At 40.0% G+C, this 27681-nt stretch overlaps 1 protein-coding gene across 2 annotated transcripts in view; it reads right to left on the bottom strand.

The window, feature by feature from the left end:
* Nucleotides 1–2247: 2247 nt before the first annotated feature.
* Nucleotides 2248–27681, bottom strand: part of Arcn1 (archain 1 coat protein complex I subunit delta) — a 34889-nt gene continuing 9455 nt past the window's right edge. For both annotated transcript variants that reach the window (XM_004856716.3, XM_021237733.2), the window contains 9 exons: nucleotides 21952–22215; nucleotides 21064–21243; nucleotides 20735–20940; nucleotides 19135–19299; nucleotides 15928–16093; nucleotides 12771–12918; nucleotides 10042–10150; nucleotides 6402–6606; nucleotides 2248–4185 (listed from right to left, as the gene is read on the bottom strand). In XM_004856716.3, the coding sequence (XP_004856773.2) occupies nucleotides 4096–4185; nucleotides 6402–6606; nucleotides 10042–10150; nucleotides 12771–12918; nucleotides 15928–16093; nucleotides 19135–19299; nucleotides 20735–20940; nucleotides 21064–21243; nucleotides 21952–22215 (1533 nt within the window). In that variant the 3' untranslated portion in view covers nucleotides 2248–4095. The remainder of the gene's footprint in view (nucleotides 4186–6401; nucleotides 6607–10041; nucleotides 10151–12770; nucleotides 12919–15927; nucleotides 16094–19134; nucleotides 19300–20734; nucleotides 20941–21063; nucleotides 21244–21951; nucleotides 22216–27681) is intronic.

The raw sequence follows: 27681 nt of genomic DNA, 5'->3' as shown, positions 1-27681 counted from the left end.
TACATAGTAAGAAACTTTTGTTTTGGTGGATGGGAGGATGGCTTAGGCTTCTAAAAACTGCATAGCAACTTGACTTCTTGTGAAAGAGGAAAAACAGCCCAGCTAGGAAAGGTAGTCTCATTTTCTTTTTTCTTTTGATTCCCGTGTTGATGCTTGTAAGTTGCTTATGGCGCTAGCTTTTGGGTTTTGAGTCTGTTGAAATTTTATTTTATCCCATTCCCCCCTCAAGCCCCCTCCCCTCCCTATGTACAAAATCTTTGTTTCCATTAAGGTAGCCTCATTTTGGAAAAGCCTGGCCTTGTATCAATCATTACCTCTCCAGGGTGAGATGTAAAACACTGTTAAGAGATGCTTCTGCCCTTGGATAACAGCAATGCATAGCAACCGACCCACATGTGAATCTCTAATAGGAGTTCCAAGCTCTAGAGCTGTACATGTATTTACCAAAGGGCACAAAGAGGGACTGGAAGGTTCTGTTTAGATGTGTACTATAAAAGGAATTCTGTTTCTGCTTCAAGATTCCTCAAGCCCATTCTCCACTGCACTCTCCAGACTCAGGTTACTAATTGTAGTTAACACTTGTCTAGCTTAGAAAAATACTTCATAAGTAGACACTGCTTCTAGTTACACACACACACACACACACACACACACACACACACACTCAGCCAGTACTGGGGATTGAACTCCGGACCTTGTGCTTGCCAGGCACAGCACCAGTGAGCTACATCTCCGGCCCTAGACTAAATATTTTTGATGAAAACTTCTCATCACCTTAAAAATAACCTTGCTAGATATGAACCTTAGTAAGACTATACTGCATCAACCCTGGAAATCACTCAGATCCAAACTTAAAATTAACTGGAAGGCAGTTTTGTCTGTCAAAAATGCACAGGTTGAGATCTGGGGTTTGCAGCTACTAAATAAATGAATGACTGACCTTTTCAAAAAGGAATTTGTCGCCAGGGAGTTAGCTCAGTGGTTCTGCCACCTGCCTCGCAAGCACAAGGCCCTGAGTTTGAGCCCTGGTACTAAAAACAAAAATACTATACTATGAATATTTGGGCCGGGGATTTAGCTCACGGATGCCACCGCCTGCCTCACAAGCGCAAGGTCCGAAGTTCGATCCCTGGTACCAAAAAAAAATAAAAAGGACCTCATCTAGAGAGAGGTTGCTAGTTAATCCTGCTATCTCCTCTATGAGATTCTTTCACCCAGGGACAAAACCACAAGCCCTCTTTAATCAGAATGCTTAGTCAGACATAATTATTTTGCTAGTCTCCCTCACAAGACAGCAATAAAAAGTTCATTTGATGCCATAAAGGGATTACCAGCCAGTCAAGGGGTGTGACACAACTTTGGTGTTCTTTGTTAGAGAGTAACATTACAGCTTCAACAAGGAAAGCCACACTTAGCATCATTAGATTATTATTCTATTTCATTAAGAAAAACAAAAAAACAAAAATCAAAACTTTGGCCTTTACCACTCATTTTTTTCATTCTAGACATTTATTCATTAGGGAGAATAATCTGCCTTCCAAACAACTTGTTGACATTCAATAGTTTAAAGTTAAACTAAAGGTGTTAAGAAGAAGTCTTTTCCCCTGGGTGTTGTGGCACATACCTGTAATCTCAGAATTTAGGAGGCTGAAGCAGGACATCACTGCAAGTTTGAGGCCACCCTGAGCTACATAGTAAGTTCAAGACCAGTCTGAACTACATGGCAAGACCCTGTCTCAAAAGAGTCTTTTCTGAGGGAATTACCAACAATTCTCAAGGCACTCATCACACCTCCCTGGCTTCTTACCACCATCTGTCAAATGGGAAGAAGGCCCCAAGATATTGCATAAGGTTATTCTTTAAAGATGACACTTCATTTTTGACTCTATATCTGCCCCTTATAAAATTAAGACTTGAATATCCCTGAAATACGTGACACTTAATTCAAAATCCACCTTGTCACAAGTGTGAGTGTATGTTCAAATCTAGAAAATACACAAAGAGACACAGTACCTAGAATCCAGGAAGGGCAATGAATACTCTTGGATCTTGGATAGATTATTTTCTCTTACAAAAATCCATCTTGGGGCTGGGGATTTAGCTCAGTGGTTCCACTGCCTGCCTCGCAAGTGCAAGGTCCTAAGTTTGATCCCTGGTACCAAAAAAAAAAAATCCATCTTGGATCCTACTACAGCATCCCAAATTGGTGAGCAGACACCAAAGTGTGAGTGAAGAATTCAGTGAACATTTCATTTTATAATACTCTTTTATTTGATTAAAGAATTTGACTTCTTTGTGTACAATGGAATGTTATATTCCCTACATATTTTACAGGGTTACAAAATGTCTCTCATTTTAAATATTACCCCAAAAGTAATTTCAGAAAAAAAAGGTTTTGTGAAATTAAACTTGACTTTTTAAAAATCATATGAACAAACAACTTTCAAACAAAACTGGATTAGTAAGATTTCTTGCCTACTTAACTACGTGGCAGACTTCTTGTCCTAGCCCCCTTCCTCAGAAAAATTTCATGTGGAAACCAAGCTAGAGATAAGTATTCTTCCCTGATACAGTTAGGGAAAGGGAAAGGCCAAAAATTTCTTTGGCAAGCAATTCCAGCTATGGCCATTTGTAGCTGCTCTGTGTCAAGTGCAGTACACTGCAGGCAGAGCCAGATGTTCCAAATGAAAGTGCTGCTCTCCAACAAGCTCTAAGTGCAGGAGGCCATCCAGTCGTTTGTCTCTTCCCACAGCCTGGGCCTGCAGCCTCTCAGAAACTCATCACACATCCTACTGAATGCAATACTGGGTTAAAAACCAAAGCTGGGTTGGTGATGTTGTTCTCCACAATAAAAAAAAAAGTAACAGATGAAATGGAGCTGAGAAATGATCACACCATGACACTCAAAAGGCTCAGGGATTAGAAAAGCAGGGATCTCAGAGACAGACAGACAGGCTGGTGGAAAATGCTGAGGTGGTTGTAAGGAAATGGGTACAGAAGAGTCATTCCTACATAACCAATATAACAGGGGCCTGCTGAAATGCTAAAACTCTAGCAGTGGAAATGGATTTTCTTTGATAATTCCAGAGGGACTTGACAGTAAGGAAGGTTAAGGATAGGACTGACACAAATAACTCACTGAACCCATGGCCTCCAAAATCATAACCGTGTTTCTGCTAGAAAGGAAGGACTGATGAAGAGAGTGCCTAGGAAGAGGGAGAGGAAGAGCCTAAGGAATGTGAAGACACAAAACTGTGGGCTATTACGTTTTAGCTCAAGCACCCAAAATGTGGAGAACTAGAAGTTTGGACAGTACTACCAACAGAAGTGACAGTCCATGTGGCCATAACCATTCTTCTCCTAGACATCCTGAAGAGGGACCATGTCATCTGAAAGCTGTTTCTCATTAATATAGACACAAGCAGGACTCACAGCACTACTTGAAGTACTCACAGTACTACTGGAAGGACAGACCTTAAAAGGAGAATAGCTTGACAAAGTAATGGAGAGATGAATGGACACTGGAAAACAAGACTCAATTTTATCTTTTAACTTCTATACTCCATACCCCTTAAACAGTTCACCTATATTGTCCAAAAATCAAGAACAGTTCAGATAACCTTGTTCCAGGAGGTCAAAAACAATGCCTATATACAGATGATCCCAGAGCTTGATTGAATGTATGGAAACCAAACAAAAAAGTATGAAAGATTAAAATCTACAGAAAAAAACTTTAAAAACAAAGTATGAAATATAATTGTATTTGAGGATTAAAATAAAGGAGCAATTGAGGCGAAGGCAGAGGAGGTGTTTACTGGGGACATTCTCTGGAGAGCTTGTTTTCCTGCTGGCCAGTAAAATCTGCCAAAGAAATGAGCAGCCTTTCCCTTTATGTTTGTGTCATTTCTCTGTCAAAGAATGTCTCTGTGACACTGAAACACTGGGGATGAGTTGAGGGTCCTTGCACAGAAGATGTGCATTGTATCAGAAAAAAAAAGGGTCTCCAATGGCTTGTAAATTTGGAAAAACTCTTCAGCCATTTTTGGCTTTTCTATTAATTGGAAATTTTTCCTTTTCGGTTCTTTCTTCTTGGTATCACAGAATTTCATACTTATCCACTAGGAAAGTGGTCTCTGTGGAAAACCTGACCGGACTGTTTCCATCTACCTGGGTCACTTTGGTAACCTGGGAAAAAAACAAAAAAATGGTAAAGCAAAAGGAGGATGAGTCTACAGGATGCTGATTAAATTCTCATTATAGAATAAATTATAGGGCTGGGGATTTAGTTCAGTGGTTCTGCCGCCTGCCTCGCAAGTGCAAGGACCCGAGTTTGATTCCCAGTACCAAAAAAAAGAATAAATTATATTTCCTAAAAGCAGTATTAAATGTAACTTATAAATAATAAAGTGTTCAGTCTACAACTGCAGCTCACAGCCTTCATTCTTCCCCACCAACAGGATTAATCTGATCTTTACATAAAGGACAACTGTTGCAACGACATGTAGCCATTTCTTTTTTTGGGTGTTTTTTTTTTGGCACCAGGGATCGAACATAGGACCTTGCAATTGCAAGGCAGGCGTGGAACCACTGAGCTAGATCACAGGCCCAAAATGTACCCATTTCTATCAAATGTTTAAGTTTCTCAGTACTGATGAGGTTATGCCACTGAGAGGGGAGAAAACTGCTCTTCAGAATCAACCAACTCCCAGGTGACAGAGATATCTAGGAAGATAAGATAGTGCCAGAGTAACAAGCAAATCAAAGAGCAAACAATATAAACTAGGTCCCAGTAATGCAGTTTGTTTTACCTACTTCACTGAAGGACAAAGTTTGCAACAGAAATGGCTCATGATTATTTGTACTAATGAAGGCAGTTGTGCCAGAATGCAAATATTATTTCCATTACTTGAGATTCCTCCCCTCCCATCTCATCTTCCTTCCTTCTGACTGAATGAATGCAAAGCTTCATTCACTTTATACAAGCTAGGCAAGTACTCTGCCAATGAGCTACACTTCATCCCTTTTTATTTTTTTGTTTCCAGATAGGGTCTTGCTAAATTGTTCAGACTAGCCTTAAACTTGCAATCCTAGCTGGGCACAGTGGCACATGCCTGTACTCCCAGGACTTGGGAGGCTGAGGCAGGAGGATCATCTCAAGTTTGAGGCCAGCCTGGGCTACATAGTGAGTTCAGGGCCAACCTGAACTACAAAGCCAGACCCTGTCTCAAAAAAAACAAAAACAGGGCTGGGGATTTAGCTCAGCGGTTCTGGCACCTGCCTTGCAAGTGCAAGGTCCTGAGTTTGGTCCCCAGTACCAGAAAACACAAAAAACCCCCAAAAAACAAAAATAAAAACAAACTTGCAATCCTTCTTCCTCACTCAGTCTTCCTGAGTTGAGTAGCTTATATTACTAAGGGCCAGGGATTTGGCTCAGTGGTGCCGCTGCATGCTCTCAAGCACAAGGTTCTCAAAAAACCAAAACCAAAAGAAACAAAACAAAAAAATCCCAACCCCAAACATACACTGATTGAAAAAAAAAATCTTCTTAATTAAGGAAATTAAGAGAGAAAGAGAACCCCGCCCCCCATACTAAAATAAAATTTTGGGTGTTTTGGCAAATGAATTTTAAAATGTACGAGTTTAAAAAAATAGACAACAGCCAGTCATGGTAACAAATACCTGTAATCCTAGCTACTCAGGAGGCTGAAGGAGGATTGTCAGTTCAAGGCCAGCCTGGGCAATTTAGTGAAAAATCTAGCTCAAAAATAAAATAAAAAGGGCTGGGAATGTAGATTAGAGTACTTGCCTATAATGCACAAGACCCTGGTTTCAACCCTCAGTAATCAAAATTAATTAAAATAATATATATAGTCCACAAATACCTTTACATGCATTCATGTTCAATTTTTTTCCCCACACTTGATCTTAGCCAACCCAAAAAGTGATTTTTTTTGGAGACAGGGTCTCGCTATATATCCAGAGTCTTGCTATGTCCTTGAACTCACTATAGTAGCCCAGGCTGGCCTTTAACTTGTGGCAATCCTCCTGCCTCAACCTCCCAAGTACTGGGATTATGGGCATGCACCACCATACCCAGCCTCAATTTTTTTTCTTTTGTTTTGGGTACCAGGGATCAAACTCAGGACCTTGCGCTTGCGAGGCAGATGGTGGCACCACTGAGTTAAATCCTTGGCCCCTCAATTTTTTTTTTCAAACTTTATCAGATCTAAGGAGGAAATTTAAGGTGCAACAGGTGAAGAATTTGACCAAAATCATGAGTTAGATATGGAATCTGCAAAGGACATAAGATTTTCTAATTTTTTCTCTGATAGGAAGCTATGCTCCCTGTCAGGCACTGGTCCTTTGCTTTCCTCATATATGCAGTCTACTGAACAGAGTACCTGTATGTTACAGTAATTCTTTTTGGAGATGAAGGAAACTTGAACAGGGAAGAAGTCATTGGGCTGCCCAGCGATACTAAACTCCAGGCTGCCACTCTTATTTTTGGCATCAATCACTGGCAGGCACCACTCCAAGGTATTTCGTCGACTGTCATGTCGATACTCCCCATCGATCTCACCAATCACAGGAGCACCGACACCCGATCTGTCATGAAAAACATCCAGTCAGGTTAGTTGTCCAGAGCTCAAAGAACTCCACCACCAAGGAAAACTAACCTCAAATTTAATTATGCTACTCACATTTGGCTTCAAATTTTCTAGGACTACCATTTTTATGCAGTCCCAGAGAAAATTAGATTCTTTAATATCATCAAGGATCAAATGAAGTTCTAGTACCTTATCTCACTCAATGGTCTTTGTAGATGCGGTATATACAACAACAGGTACTGTACTTGGCAGATAGGGCTAGAGGCTGCTTGAAGTTATATGGACTATACCTGGGAGCTAGCAGGAGACTGAGACTGCAAATGTCTGAAGTGGAATATGTTTCAAAACTCCCACACCAGGGCCGGGGATTTAGCTCAGTGGCACCGAACCTACCTTGAAATCGCAAGGTCCTGAGTTCTATCCCCAGTGTGTGTGTGTGTGTCGGGGGGAACATCCCAAACTAGTAGGTGACAAGAAGGAATTTCGACACAATGCAACTCTCCAGGTAACAACTGAGAATAAAGAAGGCTGATAACAATGGGGATACATTTTAAACACGAAAAACGGAGATGAATTTAGACCTCTGAAAGGAATTGTTTTGTTTTGTTTTGTTTTTGGTACCAGGGATCAAACTCAGGATCTTGCGCTTTTGAGGCAGGCGCAGTGCCATTGAGCTAAATCCCAGGCCCAAAAGGACTTGTTTTTGAAAGAGTTTAGAATCTTCACTAACCGAAGCTGAGGATGTCAGCTGGTTGGTTGGTTGGTTGGTTTATTGGGGGGGGGGGGGGGTACCAGGGATCGAACTAGGGACCTTGCGCTTGCGGGGCAGGCGCCGGAACCACTGAGCTAAATCCCCAGCCCAGCTGGTTTATTTATAATCCACTAACTGGATTTTTGTTTGATAAAAGCATAATCACATTTGGACAAAATTAAATATGATGGGAGAAGGAGAAACATAGCTGTCTTTAGTATGCAAAAAAATCAGGGCTAGTTAAGATGTACTTTGCACCCCCCCACATGGCTGAAAGGCACTCACCTACTCCTACACATTCTAAATTTGCTGTCTTTTAATTCACAGGTGACACTCAATGCTTGTATTAGGACAGAATAAATAAGGGAGACAAAGAAAACTTTAGGGGCAGCATAAAACTATTAACTCTTCACTATCCATTTTATGGTCTTGGTTCTTTTAAGTTCCTAGTTTGTGACCCTGGTTCAATTGTAACTGTGACCTCTTCTAATTTAATCAGTTCTTAATGTGGGGTGAAATGTTGTCTAAGGGCCTCTTTAGAAGGCCAGTGCAAAACTGAATCAAGACATAGGAAACCACAATTACAGGATTGGCAGAGAAGCCTAAAAACTGTGGCATCCTAAAAATAGTCCAGTAAAATAAATCTTGACAAACAAAACCCCACCTGTGCTCAAGTCCTACAATGGTTCAAGGCAACCATCTACTGTTCTGAAAAAGTACCTGATCTGTGAAGAACAAGATGGTTACCCTAATTCAAGGCGATACTGGTAATAAAGCACACAGTATTTTAAAAAATGGATAGGGGCTGAGGATTTAGCTCAGTGGCACCACACCTGCCTGGCAGGTGTAAGGACCTGAGTTTAATCCCCAGTACCAAAAAAAAGTAAATAAAAAATTAATATTAAAAAAAATGGATATAAGGAAGTTGACAGAGCACTTGCCTACCATGTATAAGACCCTAGGTTCTATCCCCAGCACCACACACACACAGACACACAGACACACACACACACACACACACACACACAGGTGCATGCACACACACGAAGATATAATATCTAAAACAGACTTGACAATGCAAAGCCCTGAGTTATCAAAAAGAGAACAAAATTACAAATGAAGTTAGTATCATTTCCCCTGTAATATCTGAGTAATATAACAGTAAGTAATACATTTGGTAATATTCAAATGTATTTGGTAATACATTTGGTAATATTTGGTAATAAACTCTCTATATAATAATCATGGCAGAGCTCAGGGAGGAGAGGAGTTGTGATTCACTGGTGAAGTAATAACAATATACAACCCACAAGAAACAAACTTAAGCGACAGAGTATTTCCACATGATGGTACAGAATAGGTCATTTAAGTGCACAGCAAAAATTACTGAAAATAAATTTGGCAGGATGACAGACATTTCTGTTGTGCTGATGGTTTCACAGGTGCATACATGGCAAAACTTAGCACACTGCACAATTTAAATACATGTAGTAGTTTATTCTAAGTCAATTATACCTTAACAAAGCTGTTAGAAAATTACTCAAAATAACATAGGTACTTACTTTTGGCAAGAATCAAAAGCTCCACTGAACACACTCTCTTTTTTTTTTTTGTTTCCGGGGATCAAACTTGGGACCTTGCGCTTGCAAGGCAGGCGGCAGAACCACTGAGCTAAATCCCCGGCCCAGGTGTTTTTGTTTTTTTTTTTGAGACAGGATCTATGCAGTCCAGGCGGGCCTCAAAGTTGCAGTGATTCTTCTCCCTCAGCCTCCCAAGTGCTGAGATTAAAGGCATGTGCCATCACACTCAGCATCATTTTTAATTAGTTTAGAAAGCAAGTGAAAATGAAAAATTCAATCTGGTAGACTCAATTTCTTTGAAAGTTGCAAAAACAAAATAGGAAGTTTGAAAAGTAGCTCCTCCTTCTGGAAATCTTCATTACTACATGAATAAGCCAGGATTCTATGAATATCTGAAAATTATCTCCACAACTAGAACCTTTTTGTTTAGTTTGGGTTGAAAGTTAATAAAATCTACCCCTTTGAGAGTGTATATTCAGCTCAGTGTTTTCTGACAAATACATGAAGTCTTGTAAGCACCACTACAGCCCATGAATTTCTATCATCTCCCAAGTTCCCTTTCACCCCTTTGTAGTGAAGTATCTGCTTCTCTATCTCCAGAGTTTGGTTTCAGAACTAATACCTTGGGCCAGGGATTTACCTCAGTGGTTTCGCTGCTGCGCAAGTGCAAGGACCTGAGTTCGATCCCCAGTACCAAAAAAAAAAAAAACCAAACAAAGGAGTAGTACCTTTTCCAGAAAGTCATAGAAATGGAATTATTCAGTAGATAGCCTTATGGGTTTTTTGGTTTTTGTTTGTTTTGGTTTTTTGAGACAGGGTCTCACTTTGTAGTATAGACTGGCCTTGAACTCACTATGGAGCACACCCTGGCCTCGAACTTGCAGAGATCCTCCTGCCTCAGCCTCCCAAGTGCTGGGATTATAGACGTGCACCAACACACCTAACAGCGTTAAAGTTTCTTGGTAAGAAGCAAATAACTTCTTTTAAGAAGCAACTATCTTAGAATGGATACACAATAAGGTGCTTCCTCCAAAATGAGTTCCAAAGACCAATTCTATAGGCCAACATAGGGAACATGATGATGTGGGGGGATACCACTTACGGGAGTGGGATGGTGATAACCACGTCATTCAGCTCTAAATTATCTTCCTGTAGCTCATATTCTATGTTGACATCACAGCCATTTCCACTTTCTGAGGGCCAGCAATTAACTGAGGAGGAAAGCAAAGCAGTCATATTAGAACATTAGAAAAAGAATCGATTCACTTCTCAGCTGGGATCAAGAGTGGAAAAAGTTACAATGCCAAATGCAAGCTAACTGATAACTGTAGGCCTAAAACATCTTACTACAAATTATATTTAAAACATTTAGCTGGGAGTGGTGGCATGCCTGTAATCCCAGTACGGCAGAGGCTGAGGCAAGAGGATCCCCTTGAGTTCAAGGCCAGCCTGAACTACAGGATGAGAACCTATCACAAACAAAAAAAATTTAAAAAGCAAATGACTGAAATATACAAAATGGAGCAGGTTAACAGAAAGCAGAAAGCCAGCCATTCCTCTGCTTGGTGTAGAGCCCAGGATTACAGCATTTGATTTCTAGAGACAGAGTCTTTAATTATCCAATAACTGTTGAAGTAGATTCCCTAGAGATACAAGGCAGCAGAGACTGAATCATCAAACTTGAGTCTGAGAACATTCACAAAGAATGGCTTTAGATCTCAGAAAATCATTTTCTTGCGAACCCTCCACAGACAACATTGAATCAAAAAATCTAGACTTTAAATCAACAAAGTTCTGGTGTCCCAAAGAGAAAGATCTCTGAGTTCTCAAGCACTGAGATCAACTCATTTCAATATGGTGATAACTCATATTCAAGGAAGGAACTACAAAGACTCTACAACTTTTTTCATTGTTGCAGCCAGAAAAGCATAGCAAGGACAAGATTATTTCTCAGTTATCCATGGAGTAGTTTATGCTTAGTGGATACTGCAGGGACAAGTCTATGTTGAAAAAGAAATGGGAAGCAAGTGGTAGAAACCTGGAGAAATTAATGGAAGACCTGACGGATGATTTTATGAAGCCACCTGTGGTAGGGTAGTCCATGTCTGCATGCAAGGACAGGAAGCTCTCTTTTCTGAGGTTATGTCCTTGAGAGAAGCCATTGTTCATCTCAAAAAGCAGCTGTCAGCAGAAACCTTAACAAGAGAGACTATGGGGACATGCTTTCAGGCTTCCCAAATGCTGTTCTGGAAACAAGACAAGGTGACATTTGTGAATCTGCACATCACCGAGGTGTTCTAGATGAACCCCTTTTTGGGTACAACTTCACTGAGTGACTTGTTTTCACACGAAGTGAATATAAAGATGGTTGCACCGGGGGCCAGGGATTTAGCTCAGTGGTGCTGCAGCCTGTGTCCCAAGCACAAGGTCCCGAGTTTGATCCCAGGTACCAAAAAAAAGAAAAAAAAAAAAAAAGATGGCTCCACCAATTCCTGGGAAATTACTCAAGCAAAGGACATTATTACTAATCCAGAAAAAGAAATAGTTTCCCTACTTATCCCAGAAGAGAACTGTCCTAGGCCTGAAAAGGGAGGTATTTCTTGGGAGAACACACATAACTCCAGAAGAGCAAAGTTAGGCACCTGCAGGTTTCAGGAAGGGTCCCCGAAGGCATCTTCTTACCAAGATGTCCCTACGAATGTGAGAACAGGATTTTTCTCTAGGTCAGACCAGTCCCTGAACCTGTGTCTACCAACCATAGTAATGATGGTAACTCCACTGGTGAGGGACACCAAGAAAAATTCCACGGAGCCCAAAAATCATACAAATGTGAGGAGTGTCCCAAGACCTTCATGTATCTCTCCCATTTATTAGCCCACCAAAGAAGACATAGCAATGAGAGGCCATTTGTTTGTGCTGAATGTAACAAAGAGTTCTTCCAAACATCAGATTTACATGTGCATCAGATGATTCACAAGAAAGAGCAGACATGCAGCAGATGTGGAAAGTCCTTTACACATCAAACAAACCTGCAGGCTCATGAGAGAATTCACACAGGAGAGAAGCCCTATAAATGTATCCTTTGCCACAGAAACTTCTGCCAGTCATCCACACACTATTGTCATCAGAAAACTCATGAGAAACTGCCATCCCACAATGTTCCCTCCACACCAGAATCTTCCTCCTTGGCCACTGGGACTGCGTAATGGGTATGGATACATATTCAGATAGTTGTTTGTATAGTACTTATCCATTGTCAGTATGTCATTCAATTTCCTGGTTGTGACTTCTATTTATATTCTCACTCCACTAAAATATGTAAGGCTTAAGAGCACATGGTAGTTTGTCCAATAAAGTATTCCATGTGCCTAGAAAAAAAATATACACAAAATATAGCAATAGCACCAAGTCTTTTTTTTTTCTTTTTTAGTAGTAGGGACTGAATGCAAGGCTTTCACAGTGAGCTACATAATCAGTCTTTCTTTTTGTTTGTTTTTGGTACTGGGATCGAACTTGGGTCCTTGCACTTGTGCAGCAGGCGGCGAAACCACTGAGCTAAATCCCCAGCCCCTCTCAGTCTTTGTTTTATCATTTATTTTGAGACAGAGTCTCATGAGACTGCCCAGGCTGGGCTTGAACTTGCGATCCTCCTGCCACTGCTTCCCAGAGTGCTGGGATTACAGCCTCATTCCACCATATCCAGCTCCAAATCCACTAGAAAGGTCACTTTGTCAAAAAGAATTTTGCTACACCAATGAAGATAAAAGCATACAAGTCAGGGCCATTTCTAGTTCTCAGTGTAGACCAGTGGAAATGGCCAGAGGCACTTACTTGTCACTGGAATAAAAGATTCCTCTGTGGTTTGTAGTCTCCACTTCAGCACCCCTACATCACTGTTGACTGGAAATGACTTTTCTGGATTCTTCAAGCCAATTAGGGACTCTGAAGTGAAAAGTTTTTTATCCACATTTGGATGGGTCTGGAATGAGAAGGGAAGGAAAAAGGAGATTCAGAAATGGTAACACAGGAAATAAACCCCCTTTGGGCTTCCACAGCCTATGGGATAAACATCTAAAATAGGGTACCTAATAAATCCTCTTCTTTTTCTCAGTATTGGAGATTAAACTCAGGGCCTGACAAATGTTAGGCAAGTACTCTTACAAGTAAACCCCCAATTATTTTTCTTTTTTTTTCTTTTTCTTTGGTACCAGGGATTGAACTCAGGACCTTGCGGTTGTGAGGCAGACAGCAGAACCACTGAGCTAAATCCTCAGACCAACCCTCAATTATTTTTAATTTTGTTGTTGTTTGTTTTTCTGGTTATTCTTTGGTACTAGGGATCGAACTTGGGACCTTGCACTTGCAAGGCAGGCATGAGAACCACTGATCTAAATCCCCGGCAATTATTTTTAATTTTTGAAGAAAGATTTTCCTTCTTCAAAGACATAAAATGCAGTAATTAAAAATTTAGCTAGGGGGCTGGGGATTTAGCTCAGTGGTCCTGGCACCTGCCTTGCAGGCTCAAGGTCCTGAGTTCGATCCCCAGCACCAAAAAAAAAAAAAAAATTTTGGGTAGGCATGATAGCACAGACCTGTAATCCTAGCACTCAGAAGGCTAAGGCAGGAGGATCACCAAGAGTTTGAGGCCAGCCTGAACTACAGAGCAAGATACTGTCTCAACCAATAGCCAAGACCTTTCCAAAGATCACATAGCACTGCTGCCCTTATATAAATAGGCAAGAAAGATGAAAGCTTTGTGTAAAGTCTAGCTGCAATTTTGCCTAGGTTGTTCATACTCAGGCCAACTTAGAGCAGTATCTTCTTCTTTTTTAACATTTTGGTTTTTTAGGGCCAGGGATTTAGCTCAGTGGTTCTGGTGCCTACCTCAAAAGCACAAGGTTCAGTCTCTGATACCAAAAAAAAAAGTTGTAGAACATTTTGGTTTTTGTAGTAAGAGTCTTAAGAGTCTTGCTATATATCCCAGGCTGGCCTTAAACTCATGGACTTCCTCCCTCAGCCTCCTAAGTGATGGACTAATGCACTTGATCTTAGCCAAAAGGCCGAGAAGCGATAGTGCTGGAATTATGGACATATGCTACCATACCTGGGAATCCAGTTATTCTGGAAGCTGAGATAGGAAGACACAAATTCAAGGCCAGCCTGAATAACTTTGTGAGACCCTGCCTCAAAATTAAAAACAGCTGGAATAGGCCGGGGATTCAGCTCAGTGGTTTTGCCGCCTGCTGCGCAAGCACAAGGACCCGAGTTCCATCCCTGGTACCAAAAAAAAAAAAACAAAACCACTGGGATATAACTCAGTGGTAGAACACTTGCACAGCATATACAAGGCTCTGGGTTCAGCCTCCAGTAATACTGCCAAAAAGAAAATTTCTATTATGAGGAAAAAGAAAAAAGTCACTTTTGTATACAGTCTACGTATATTGTAACAGCCAGCAAGCTATTGTTAAATGATATAAACACTACCAAAAGCAGAGTCAGTATGAGTCAGTACTGATTATGGGAAAAGTAGGCAGAAACATTCTTCCCTGAAAAGGCTTTGTACCTGTGACAACAGACAGTAAGATCAACCATCTAAATACAACGAGACAAGGCGGCCAGGGGTTTAGCTCAATGGTTCCAGCGCCTGCCTTGCAAGTGCAAGGACCCAAGTTTGATCACCGGTACCAAAAACAAAAACAAAAAAAAAGAGACAAGAAAAACTGTATCAATGACAAAAATGGCTCAAATACATGTAACACGGGCCAGGGATTTAGCTCAGTGGTTCTGTTCCCTGGCTTGCAAGCGCAAAGTCCTGAGTTCAATGCCCGGTACCAAAAAAAAAACAAAACGTGTAACAGTTGGAACACACATATTCATATTTATTTTGTAAGGATTTTATGAGCTTTTCAAATATACCACTAGATACTACCATCTAGCTAATAATATAAGCATTAGTAGTTTATAAAGGGATGGAATAACTAAATTTAATATGTTCTTATTATAAAACCCTGGGGAGGTGTGTTAATTTTTTTTTATTTTTGGTACCAGAGATCAAACTCAGGTCCTTGAGCTTGCAAGGCAAGTGACAGAACCACTGAGCTAAATCCCCGGCCCTTGTGTTTATTTTTTAATGGTGATGAGATCAAATCCAGGGCCTTTCACAGGTTAGGCAAGAGCTTTACCACTAAGCTATAACCCTAGCTCCCAAATCTTAATTTTTTTTTTTTTTTTGAGACAGAGTCTGACTATGCAGTTCAGGCTGGCCTTGAACTCATGGGAATCCTCCCGCCTCCACCTCCCAAGTGCTGGGGTTACAGGCATGTGTCACCATATTCGGTTTAGATTTTTGTTTTTGTGTTTGTTTTTGCAATAATCGGGATCAAAGCTGGAGGTACTCTATCACTGAACTAGATTCCCAACTTTTTTACTTTTTTAAGACTGGGTCTTACTAAGTTGCCCAGGCTGTGCTTGAACTTATAATCCTCTTGACTAAGCCTCCCTACTAGCTAGGATAACAGGCATGTGTCTTCACACCTATATCCCAGCATTCTTGGAGGTTGAGGCAGGATGATCACAAATTTGAGGCCACCCAGGGCAGCTTAGCAATTGAATGAGACCCTGTCACAACATAAAAAGCAAAAAGAGCTAGGGATGTAGCTCAGAGCAAAGGTCCGGGGTTCACTCCCCAGTATTGTAAAAAATAAAAAATAAATTTAAAACAACTGCTGCCAATCATTCTCATTAACCACCATATGTAAAAAATTAACTTCTTTCCTATGCATCTAGATTTACTAGAATGTCACTAGCTATGTAACTATGTTCTGTCATTCATCTGAGGAACTCTAGTCGAGAGAGACTTTGCTTGGTGGCAGGGGTGCAGCTCAGTGATAAGAGCACTTGTCTTGCATGTGTGGGGTCCTGGGTTCAATTTGCTGTACCCACACACACACAGAGAGTGTACAAGGTAAACAAAAGTCTAAATACACACTTGTAGCTGCACTCCTTTCTTATCTTCATTTTCCACATGAAGACGAATTCGGCCAAATTTGTCATCTGAGATCCTAAGCATGATCATGCCATGCAACTCCATATTCTGTAGTCCTCCATCTCGTCCACAGGTTAGAGTGATCTTTTCTTCAATCTTCATATGCACACTATAAAAAAGCAAAACATTTATTTAGAAGGTAGAAATCAGAATTCCCTTTTCCTAGGGTATAATGGTGGTTCGCTACCAATAACTTTTTTTAAAGGTGCTGGTGCTATATATCAAATTTAAAGCATTATATTCTCTGATGGAGCCATTCTCTAGAATTCATCCTCAATTCTCACCTGTGAAAACAATGTACCAAGTTATTTACTGAAGAACTATTTGTAATAGCAAGTTTAACTGTCCATCTGGGGAGCTGCTGATATGTATAAGGATAAAGGTATAGCCGCACGAATACTAGACAGATGTGAGAAAATTTTAACTATTTGAAAATATCAAATTAAAAAAATAAAAATGACACAAAGAATATACATAGGGATATTCTATTACATAACCACTATAAACTTTATAAATTTACATTAATACTTTTATCCAAACTACCAACCATTTGGCAATTTTGTCAGTAGACCTAATAAAGTCTTATAGTAGTACAGGATCCAATTTAGAGTAAGGTATTCCTTTTTAATTTTTCTTTCTGTGGTACTGGGGATTGAACCCAGGGTCTTCCCCCTAAACTATATCCCAGTTCTTTTCTTATTCTGAGATAGGGTCTCACTAAGTTGCTAAGCTGTGCAGGCTAGGTTCAAATTTATGATCATCCTGCCTCAGCCCCCCAGGGTGCTAGGATTATAGGTATGGACTACAACATCTAGTCAAGGTATTACATTTAGACAGATGTCATGTCTCTATAACTTCAAATGAGGACTTTCTCTTCCTGCTCTTCTTTTGTGTGGTACTAGGAATTGAACCTAGGGCCTTGTACATGATAAGCAAGCACTCTATACTGAGCTACTCGTTAGCCCTCAAATAGGAAAATTATCTCTAAATTTAACAAAAAGGAAGAGATGTAGTGATGAGGAGAGAGGGGTGGGGAAGGGGAATAAAAAGAATTAAAATGTGTTACATATAGGTACCAACTCCCCATGATGAATGAATGTAATCATTATGTAGTATAAATATGTACTAATAAATTTTTTAAATTAAACTAAAAAAAACAAAACAAAACAGGAATTAGGGCCGGGGATTTAGCTCAGTGGTTCTGCCGCCTGCCCCGCAAGCGCAAGGGATCCCCAGTACCAAAAAACCCCCAAAAAACCAGGAATTAGAGAATGTATCTAGTATGCTGCTGCTTTGTATAAGAAAAATTTTAATATCTCAGGGTTCAATCCCCAGTACTGCCAAAAAAAAAAAAAAGAATTAAAGAAAGATACATACCTATGTTCTTATTCACCTATACATTGTAGACTATCCCCTCAAAAGGATACACACACAAAAACTACTTAAAATTGACAACTAAAACCTTGCATGGTAGGTGGAAGACTTTTTATAGTAATGCATGTTGATCCTTTTAATTTTATACTACAGGAATATATAACAAGGAAAAATGCAAAAAAAGTGCCACTGCTGTGAGCAATTAAGTATATACCCATATTCTGTAATCTGAGTGGGCCACAGAAACTACAAAGAATATTTGGTCTCTCACTTTATTCATTCTCTGATCTAACAAGTCTCCACAGAAGCAAACAAATCAGACTTAAGACCACAAAGGACTGTCTTTTTGGTTGTTGCTGGGTTTTTTTGCAGCACTGGGGATCGAACTCGGGACCTTGCACTTCCGAGGCAGGCGGCAGAACCACTGAGCTAAATCCCCGGCCCACAAAGGACTGCCTTAAGACAATGCACGGTCCTATTTTATTCTCATTGACGTTTTCTCTATGTTCGAGAGATATCTCATGTAGAAGAGTCTCAAGCTCTAAAATATAATGGTCTTTAAAATGTTTAAAAATGTGAAGCTTCTATTTTACTAAAAACAACCACTAGGAATAGCACAGGAACTTCAGCTGAGTCAAAGTATTTATCCATATGTAACTGTGTACTTCATACAGAACAGGACACATAAAGAGTAAACACAAAAGGGGCCTGGGATTTAGCTCAGTGGTTCCAGCGCCTGCCTCACCAGCACAAGGTCCCGAGTTCAATCCACAGTAACAAACAAACAAAAAAATTGTATTTAGGGCTGGGATTTAGCTCAGTGGCTCCACCACCTGCCTCGCAAGTGCAACATCCTGAGTTGGATCCCCAGTACCAAAAAGGAAAAAAAAAAAAGAGTAAACACACACACACACACACACACACACACACACACACAGAGTAAATACTATCCTTTTATCCACACCCAATAGAGGTATCATCCCAGACTCATCTTTCACTTGCCTCAACCATCAGCCAGAGAAGAAGGTCTGGGCTTCAAGACAGGAAATCTGAGTCACGAATACATAAACTTGATTACCACTCAAAAATGTCACCAACCACCACCTCAGCCCTGAGATACAAGACACTGGGCCCAAACACTTCAAAGGAAAAATGTTAACTTGCTATTAAAGATATTTACAAATTTTGGTTTAAAGTTTAGTTTAATTAGAAAAATTATAGTTTAATTTTAAAAAGGCACCAGAAAAGACAAAATTTAGTGTGGTGCTATCAAGCTCTAGTCCTCTAACCCAAGTCATTTTAAGAGATAAGCTTAAAAAAAAAAGTCATTTCCATGCCCTCCCCAGTGAGATAAGCTACATGCTAGAAATGCAGACAAGTCCGTGCCCCCCCAATGATAAGCTACATGCTAGAAATGCAGACAAGTTATGTAGTTATTTTTGTTTAATTCAGCTAATATAAGGCAAGTTCTAAACTTCATAAATAGATGACTCAGAGCACCCAATTACAGCTAAAGGAGAAGAAGAAAAAAGACCATATATATGTTAATAACTAGAACATGCTCTGAATAAACCTCTTAAATCAGGGAAGATTAAAAGGCACAAAAAATGGAGCTGGGACTATGGCTCAGTGGTAGACCATGTGCTTGGCTTGCACAAGGCCCTGAGTTTGATGCCCAGCACAAAACAAACACCACTACAAAAAGAATTTATGGAACTGAAAGAAAATATTTTAAAAATTATATGGTCTGTCCCTACCAAAAAAGTTACTACTTACCTCTCCATATTAATAGGTAGAGCATGAACTTTGGTTGTCTCAGAGGTACGTTTGCCCACATTAGAGGACATGATAGTTTCACCTTCAGATTTCAATTTGTCCACAAAGTTATCTACTTCCTTTCCTTTGGCTCCAAGTTTCAAAGCTTTGCTGGGGCCTGAAGGCCTAGGTGGAGGAATACAAAACAAAACAAAAAATCATAATAAAACAAAATGCCTCAAACATTTACTATTGACGCCATTTCAAAAAACTTTTCCCTGCCGGGGATTTAGCTCAGTGGCACCATGCCTGCCTCTCAAGCGAAAGGTCCCGGAGTTTGATCCCAGTATCAAAAAACACAACTAAACAAAATCAAACCTTTCCCTGAAGCTAATCTTTCAGAGGAATGTGAAGATGACAAGGGAAAAACCCACTTTTTAGTATTGGTGGACAACTAGACTACTGATGGCCTAATAAGAATCTCTCATTATTAATATGTAAGCTTAAAGAACCCAAAGATTAGAGCCGGGGATTTAGCTCAGTGGTTCTGGCGCCTGCCTCGAAAGCTCAAGGTCCCAAGTTCGTTCCCCTGTACCAAAAAAAAGAAAAGAACCCAAAGATCAAAGGTGTACTTTCATGGTCACACATGATATGAAAACCCTGTACCTTCCATCCAGATAAATGTTAACTGTGAACAAACAAAATTTTGTATATAATTTCAGGCAGTTAAAAGATTCTCCCTGAACATTAAGATTTTAAAGTCCATACTCCATAAACAGTTAAATATTCCCTCCCTTTCCCAAATGAGGCAATTCTCATAGGAAAGTGAGGTCATGGCATAATTTGTAAAAGAACTCTCTTTATCCAAAAGGAAAACAGCACATTCAGATACGTACCCCCTCCCCTTTGAGACAGGATCTCCCTAAGCTGCCCAGGAAGGACTACTGATCCTCCTGCCTCAGCTTCCCAAGTGCTGTGATTATACATAAGCATCACCACAACTGCCCCATCCTCAACTTTCCTTTTTCTTTTTGGCAGTACTGGGGATTGAACCAGGGCCTTTGTACTAAGCTACATCTCCGGTCCTTTTTTATTTTTTATTTTGAGATAGGATTTCACTAAGTCACTAAATTGCCTAGGCTAGGCAGGAACTTGCAATCCTGCTACCTCAGCCTCCCAGCATGCTGGGATTACAGGTGTGCACTACCACATCCAGCTTTCCCAACTTTTTATTTTTATTTTTTGGTATATTGAGACAGGGTTATGCTATATAGTTTAGGCTGGCCTTGAACTTGCAGCAGTCCTCCTGCATCGGCTTCCCGAGTCATAGGTGTGTATAACCATGCCTGGCTCCAGGTCTTTTTATTTTGAGACAGGGTCTCACTAAATTGCCCAGGCAGGACTCAAATTTGTGATCCTCCTACCTTAGCCTTCCAAGTGCTGGGATTACTGGCATGTATCACCACCCCATATTTTAAACAGCCAAATTTATCGTCATATCTGACTTTATCAAGTTACTCATTATTTACAGCTTGCCTAGAAGTCAGATATCACTCCAAAGACGTACACATATAGTCTTCCTCTGGTAGCCTAGGGTTGCTGGTAAAACACTGAATTATACCTGGCTGGTGCAGGTGCCACTTTTGGTTTCTCAGTTTCAATGATGGTTTCTGTGATCATGGGAGCTGTGCTGCCTCCAGAAACTGCAGAGCTACCAAATCCCCCAAATCCTGGTGCTTTTTTGCCCTGTCTCTCTGCATCTCTTCGGGCCTGTTGTAATTCTTTTGCTTTACGCCGCATCTCAGCCTTAGCTTCACGTTCTTGAGTCTACAGAAAGACATATACATGGATGTAGCTTTGAGTACAATCTACATTAGCAACTAAAAAACAGGAAAATCAGATTATCACAGGCCAAGAGAAAGACCCAGTCTCAGAGAAGACCCCATTTACCTCTCTGACTGCTCTGAACACTTTCTCCTCATGAGAATCCATTTCTGTGAAGGTTCTGATCTGTGCCAGGTTAACATTCTCCCGATATCCCAAGGCAACAATTTCATCAAAAGCAAATATCAAATCAAAACAGTGCTCAGATATTTCATTTTCTTCTAAGGCTCGGCAATATTCAGGAATCTATCCACAGACAGCAATGGAAAAGAAGTTTTAGAATTTATTAGCAGCTATGTTTCTTTTCAGTAAAACAAAATTCCCTTCTTTTAGCTCCTTCTAGTCTGTCTCTTTTTCTTTTTTTCAGGCAGGGTCTCGCTATGTAGTTCAGGCTGGTCTTGAACTCACTATGTAGCCAAGGCTGGTCTTCTGGCTATCCTCCTGGCTCAGCTTCTCAAGTGCTGGGATTACAGGGGTGCACCACCACCCTGGCCTAGTTATATTTTAAGCCAGACTTTGGTATAAAATCTTTGTGTTTTTGGGTCTGTATCTTTAAGTTTTGTCTAAAAAATATGACCAAACAAGTTTTAGAACCACAAAGGCAAATTAGAGTAACTAAAGAAATAGGATATGAGGCCCGGGGATTTAGCTCAGTGGCACCACACCTCCCTTGCAAGTGCAAGGTCGTGAGTTTGATCCCCAGTACCAAAAAAAAGGAAAAAAAGAAAAGGGACATGAAAAAGAAATTCCTGTATTCTCTTTCAGGATACTTTAGGAGGGTACCCCATTCATGGCTGCTGAATTAATAAAAAGCTGCAGCAATAAGCCACTGGGATGGGGAGTACAGAGCCTAAAAAGTGACAAGCGTCAGCTGCTTTGAAGGAAAAACTAGCTTCACACACAAAAACATGTAAAACAATTAAAAAGTAGAACCCATTACAGAAAGACACTTACCACTCTTGAGAAAAGCCTTAAGGTCTCCAAATCTTCTAAAATGTTGCTGTTTTTGGTAGTGATCAGTACCATGTACAGTTTCTCCATAGGCTGGTAGACATATCTTACACTCTCTGTTTCAACAAATGTATGTTGTTTTCCAGTGTTCATGAGCTTTGGGAAAGCTGCTAATAAGCCCTCAATCCGGGTTCGGGTCATTTCCACAAACTGTCGAGAAACAATAGCCTTTCCTGCTTTCGTGCAGACTGCGGCTGCCAACAGCACCTGCCAGGAACACACATAAAAATAAGTATTAATCAATTACTTCTTCACAGCTGTTTTTCTCAACATCTCAGGAGATCTTCCACACACTGACATATTCAGGTATCTAGTGACATGACTACTAGGAGAATGCTTTCAAACTCTACTTTGTTGCTTCTTTAATTACAGTATGTAATTCATAAGACAAAACTAAAATAGTGGAAATTGAAGTCATTTTTTTCCTATTTCTCAATAACTTACCTACAGAAAAACTTAGTAAAAAAATTGATTTTTTTTTTCCAAGTCTATACATTCATTAAAAAAGGGTATGCTGTGACTCAGGAGTGGGTTGTTCTCTGCTTTGGCACAGCCATAAGGGCTAGCCTAATTTTTTTCTATAAAGTACAGAGATTTCTACAGCAAAACAAGTTGATCGGGCAGATTAAAGGTATGTAAGAAACTTTAACCTTTCTTTTCATTTTTATCTAGACTATGGAACCCATCTAGTGAATCTAAAATTTCTGCTCTTTGATTAACCTTCCCTTCCCACACTACCTTATTCCCAGATATTCAACCAATCTGGTAAAATAAAAACCTAAATGACCCAATGTTTCACAAAGGTTTGACACAGGGCAAAGACCAAGACAATTTCATTAAACACAACAAAGTAAGCATCAAAAGAAGACAGGATTGGGCTGGGGATTTAGCCCAGTGGTTTCGCCGCCTGCTGCGCAAGTGCAAGGGGCTGAGTTTGATCCCCTGTACCAAAAAAAAAAAAAAAAGAAGAAGACAGGATACCTCAAATGTCAGGACCAGAGGAGTAAGAAAATTAAGTACATCCCCATGGTGAATGTCATTATGTACTGAAAACATGTACTAATAAATAAATAAAGGTTTGCTGATTGGAAAAAAAGAAAAGTATGTAATATTAACATTATCTCTTCAGTGAAGGAATCCAAGAGTTCATAAGTACCAAAAAAAACCCAAAACCTGTATGTTTGGGAAGCTGCACAGTTACAATATAATCTCTGAAATATCAAAATCCCACTGATCAGGCTTTTCAACTTTACAGAAACCTATTCCCTACAGGTGAGAAATCTGAAGGAAAAAAATGTCAATATGAATAAATATTCTTATAAATTTTTTTTCTTATAAATGTTAATAGTTTTATATGACTTATAGGGAAATATAATGCCCTTATCCATCAAAAATAGGCAACTGATGGGCCGGGGATTTAGCTCAGTGGTTCCGGTGCCTGCCTCGCAAGTGCAAGGTCCCGAGTCTGATACCCGGTACAAAAAAAAAAAAAAAAAAAAAAAGAATAAGCAACTGAGATATATGGGAGATGATGACTATCATGCTTATTTCCAAGGAGCAAGGAGTACTAATAAGAACAGTTCATACGATCCCCGGTACCAAAAAAAATAAAAACAGTTCAGCCAGGGATTTAGCTCAGTGGTTCTGGTGCCCGCCACACAAGTACAAGGTCCTGAGTTCGATCCCTGGTACCAAAAGAAAAAAAAAATTCATACTGAAAAGTGTTTGACCTATACCATGCATAAATACTTTCTCCTTATTGAACAGATTTTTATTTTGTTGTTTGTTTGTTTTTCAAATGAACACAGGAACAATCCGAGTTTAGAAAAAAGTAGATTTAGCTGGGCCTGGTGGCATACACTTGTAATCCCAGCACTCAGGAGGCTGAGTCAGGAGGATCACCATGAGTTTGAGGCCAGCCTGGGCTACATACTGAGTTCAAGGCCAGCCTGAACTGCATAGCGAGACCCTATCTCAAAACAAACAAACAAACAAACAAATAACTCCCCCCCCAAAAAAAAACAAAAAAAGAAAGGAGTAGACTTAAAGGAATAATATAATTCTGCTTCTGTTTTCTCATTCTGTCAACTCTATGCTGAACCTACCTCAGCCTCCCTGAGTCGTGGAATTATAGGCGCTTGCCACTGTTCGTGGCCTTAAAGTTACTTCTATATTGTATATCATTAAATAGTTCAGTCACTTTTTTCCTACACTTATAATTTTTTTCTTTTTTGTTGGTACCGGGGCTCAAACTCAGGACCTTGCACTTGCAAGGCAGGCACGATGCCACTGAGCTAAATCCCAGGCCCCACACTTATAATTTTAAATAAACACATAGTTTCAAACTTAAGAAATGTATCTTTCACCACTGCTAACTACTTGGAAGTTTTTACCATCACCTAGATATAAGGCAAGAAGATATACTGAAGACATGAAAGGATTCTAGAAAAAGAATAAAAACTGCATGGACTGGGGATTTAGCTCAGTGGTTCTGCCGCCTGCCTCGAAAGTGGAAGTTCGATTTCCGGTACCAAAAAAAAAGAATTAAAAAACTGCAAAAGTTAGTATCCATATTTCTCAAAAGAAATCCTTCAGTTCATGTCTTAGACATTAACAGTGTGAAATAAAGACTTCTTTAAATAAGGTCAAAGTCACCTATAATTTTTGATATACAAAAAAAAATTTTTTGATATACAAATAATAATACCTTAATCCCTCAGAAGCTGACCTAAAATTATCCCAACTTGAATTTTGTTTAGAAGATGAAAACTAAATGTACTTCAGATATTTGTTAAAGCCAGGCACAGTGGCACATGCCTGTAATTCTGGGACTGAGGCAGGAGAACCACAAGTTTGAGGCCTGCCTGGGCCATTATAGTTCAAGGCTGGTGTAAACTATATAGCAAGACCCTGTCTCTCTAAAGAGAAAAAGAAAAATGTAACAAAACAAAACAAAAAAGAAAATTGTTTTCACATTAGTTTTTATCATAGGAGGTTCATGTTTCCACCAACTACATGTCTGATAAAAACAAAAAAACATTAAAAAGTGGTAGCTGCTTCAGCTCTCAATGACAAGCAGGTAAACCTCTATGCTAGTTTACTAGGGTTCATGTCATGTATGTCCAAATATGCGGTAGATTTCTGCTCCAGAGTTATTCCTCAGAAAAGAGTTGTGCCACACAAAACATTACATGAGCTGGGTGTGGTGGCACTCGGGAGGCTGAGGCAGATGGATCACTGAGTTTGAGGCCAGCCTGGGGTACACAGTGAATTCAAGGGTGAGATCCTAGCTCGTGGTGAAACCCTGACCCCTCAAGGGTGAGACCCTAGCTCAAAAAGGGGGGGGGGCGGATTTAGCTCAGTGGTTTCGCCACCTACTGCACAAGCTCAAGGACCCAAGTTTGATCCCCAGTATCCCCCCAAAAAAGAAAAGAAAACCCTTCCAAATCAAAACAAACAAAACCCATTATGCTAAGAAACAAGAATCAAACGGCTGGAGATGTAGCTCAATGGTAGAGTGCTTATCCAGTATGTGGTAGGTCCAGGGTTTGATCCCCAGCACTGAGGGGGGTTGGGGAGGGTGGGGGTGGACACTAGACAAAATCCGTAAGAAAGAAAGAGATTACAGTAGTGGCTGCCAGGGACTGGGACAGGGAAACAGGAAGTGACTGGTAATAGGTATGGTTTTTCTTTTTGGGTTTATACAAATTTTCTAAGCTTAGAAAATGGTGATAGCAAACACCCAATCAAAAAATGGGCAGATCCATCAACTGGAAACTGGATAAAGATGTGTTTTTTTAATAAAATGGAGTACTACTCAGCCATTAAGAATGAGAAACTAGGGCTGAGGATTTAGCTCAGTGGTTCTGGCGCCTGCCTAGCAAATGCAAGGTCCCAAGTTCGATCCCCGGTACCAAACAAACAAACAAAAAAACTGAAACAACTAGGAATCAACCTAACAAAAGAAAGCAAAGACCTCATCTCTGAAAACTATAGCACTCTGAAAAGAGAGATTGAACACAATATCAGAAAATGGGAAGACATCTCTTGTTCTTGGGTAGGAAGAATCAACATAGTGAAAATGGCCATACTTCCAAAATTGCTATATAGATTCATTAAAATCCCAGCAGCATACTTCACAGACCTTGAGAAAACAACCCAAAAATTCATTTGGAACAAGAAGAGAAAGCAAAAGCAATTCTAGGCAACAGAGACATGGCAGGGGGTATCACAACCCCCAACTTGAAACTATACTACAAAGCTACTGTGATAAAAACAGCAAAAAAAAAAGCTTCTTGGGCTGGGGATTTGGCTCAGTGGTGCCACCACCTGCCTTGCAAGCACAAGGTCCCAAGTTCAATCCCCAGTACAGAAAAAAAAAAAGCTGCTGCACAGCAAGAGAAACCACCAACAGTGTGAAGAGACAACCCACAATGTGGGAAAAAAACTTTCATCTGCTGTTCCTCAGACAAAGGTCTGCTATCTAAAATCTATAAAGAACTTAAAAAAATTAGACCTCCCCAATTTTTTTTTTAGGCCTCCCCAATTTTTTTTTTTTTTTTTGGAACCGGCGATCGAACTTGGGTCCTTGCACTTGCGCAGCAGGCGGCAAAACCATTGAGCTAAATCCCCGGCCCCAACCTCCCAAATTTAAAGACCCAATCCAAAAATGGGCATCTGAAATGAACAGACATTTCTCACACAAAGAAGTAGAAATAGCAAATAAACATGAAAAAATGTTCAACATCACTGGTCATTCGAGAGATGCAAATGAAAACAACACTGAGATTCCACCTCACTCCAGAAAGAATGGCTGCTATCATGAAATCAACCAATAACAAATGCCGGTGGGGCTGTGGGGGAAAGAGGAACCCTGCTCCACTGCTGGTGGGAGTGTAGACTCGTGCAACCACTGTGGAAATCAGTATGGAGATACGTCAAAGAACTAGGACTGGAAGTCCCATTTGACCCCGCTATTCCACGGCTGGGGATCTTCCCCAAAGAATTAAAAGAATCATACCACAGTGATATATGTGCACCCATGTTCACAGGAGCACAGTGTGTAATAGCTAAAACTTGGAAGCAGCCCAATTGCCCATCAACTGGAGACTGGTAAAGAAAATGTGGGTTTTTTTAATAAAATGGAGTACTATGAATAATTGATAATTTGAAATAGGAAAAGGTCCAAAAGTGTAGGGGTGGTGGGAGGGGAAGAGGAAAGAAAAGAAGGGAAAGTAAAAATTATGAGAAAAGAAAAAAAATGGAAATGAAATCTTTGTAAATAAGGAAGGGTGGAGGGGGTGAAGGGCACACAGGTAATGGGGAAAAAATAAGAACCAAGGGCCAGGGATTTAGCTCAGTGGTTTTGCCTGCTACATAAGTGCAAGGACCCGAGTTCAATCCCCGGTACAAAAAAAAAAAAAAGGAACTAAGACACATCATGTACAGGTACAAGCACCAAATGATAAATGTAAATGTATTGTATACCTAAAATGTACCAATAAAAGAATTTTTAAAAATAAATAAAATAAAATGGAGTACTACTCAGACATAAAAAATGAGAAATTAGAGACATTTATAGCTAATTGGATGCACACTGAGATAATAGTCTTAAGTGAAATAAACAGGAGCCACATGTGTAAATACCAAATAGTTTCTCTAGTGTGAGAAACT

The sequence above is a fragment of the Heterocephalus glaber genome, unplaced genomic scaffold (genome assembly GCF_053883595.1).
Source record: "Heterocephalus glaber isolate CG9 unplaced genomic scaffold, H.glaber_assembly_v1.0 deba00001429, whole genome shotgun sequence".
In the NCBI taxonomy this organism is placed as follows: Eukaryota; Metazoa; Chordata; class Mammalia; order Rodentia; family Bathyergidae; genus Heterocephalus; species Heterocephalus glaber.
The sequence above is the reverse complement of the archived record's forward strand: the minus strand, read 5'-3'. Positions and strand labels throughout refer to the sequence as shown.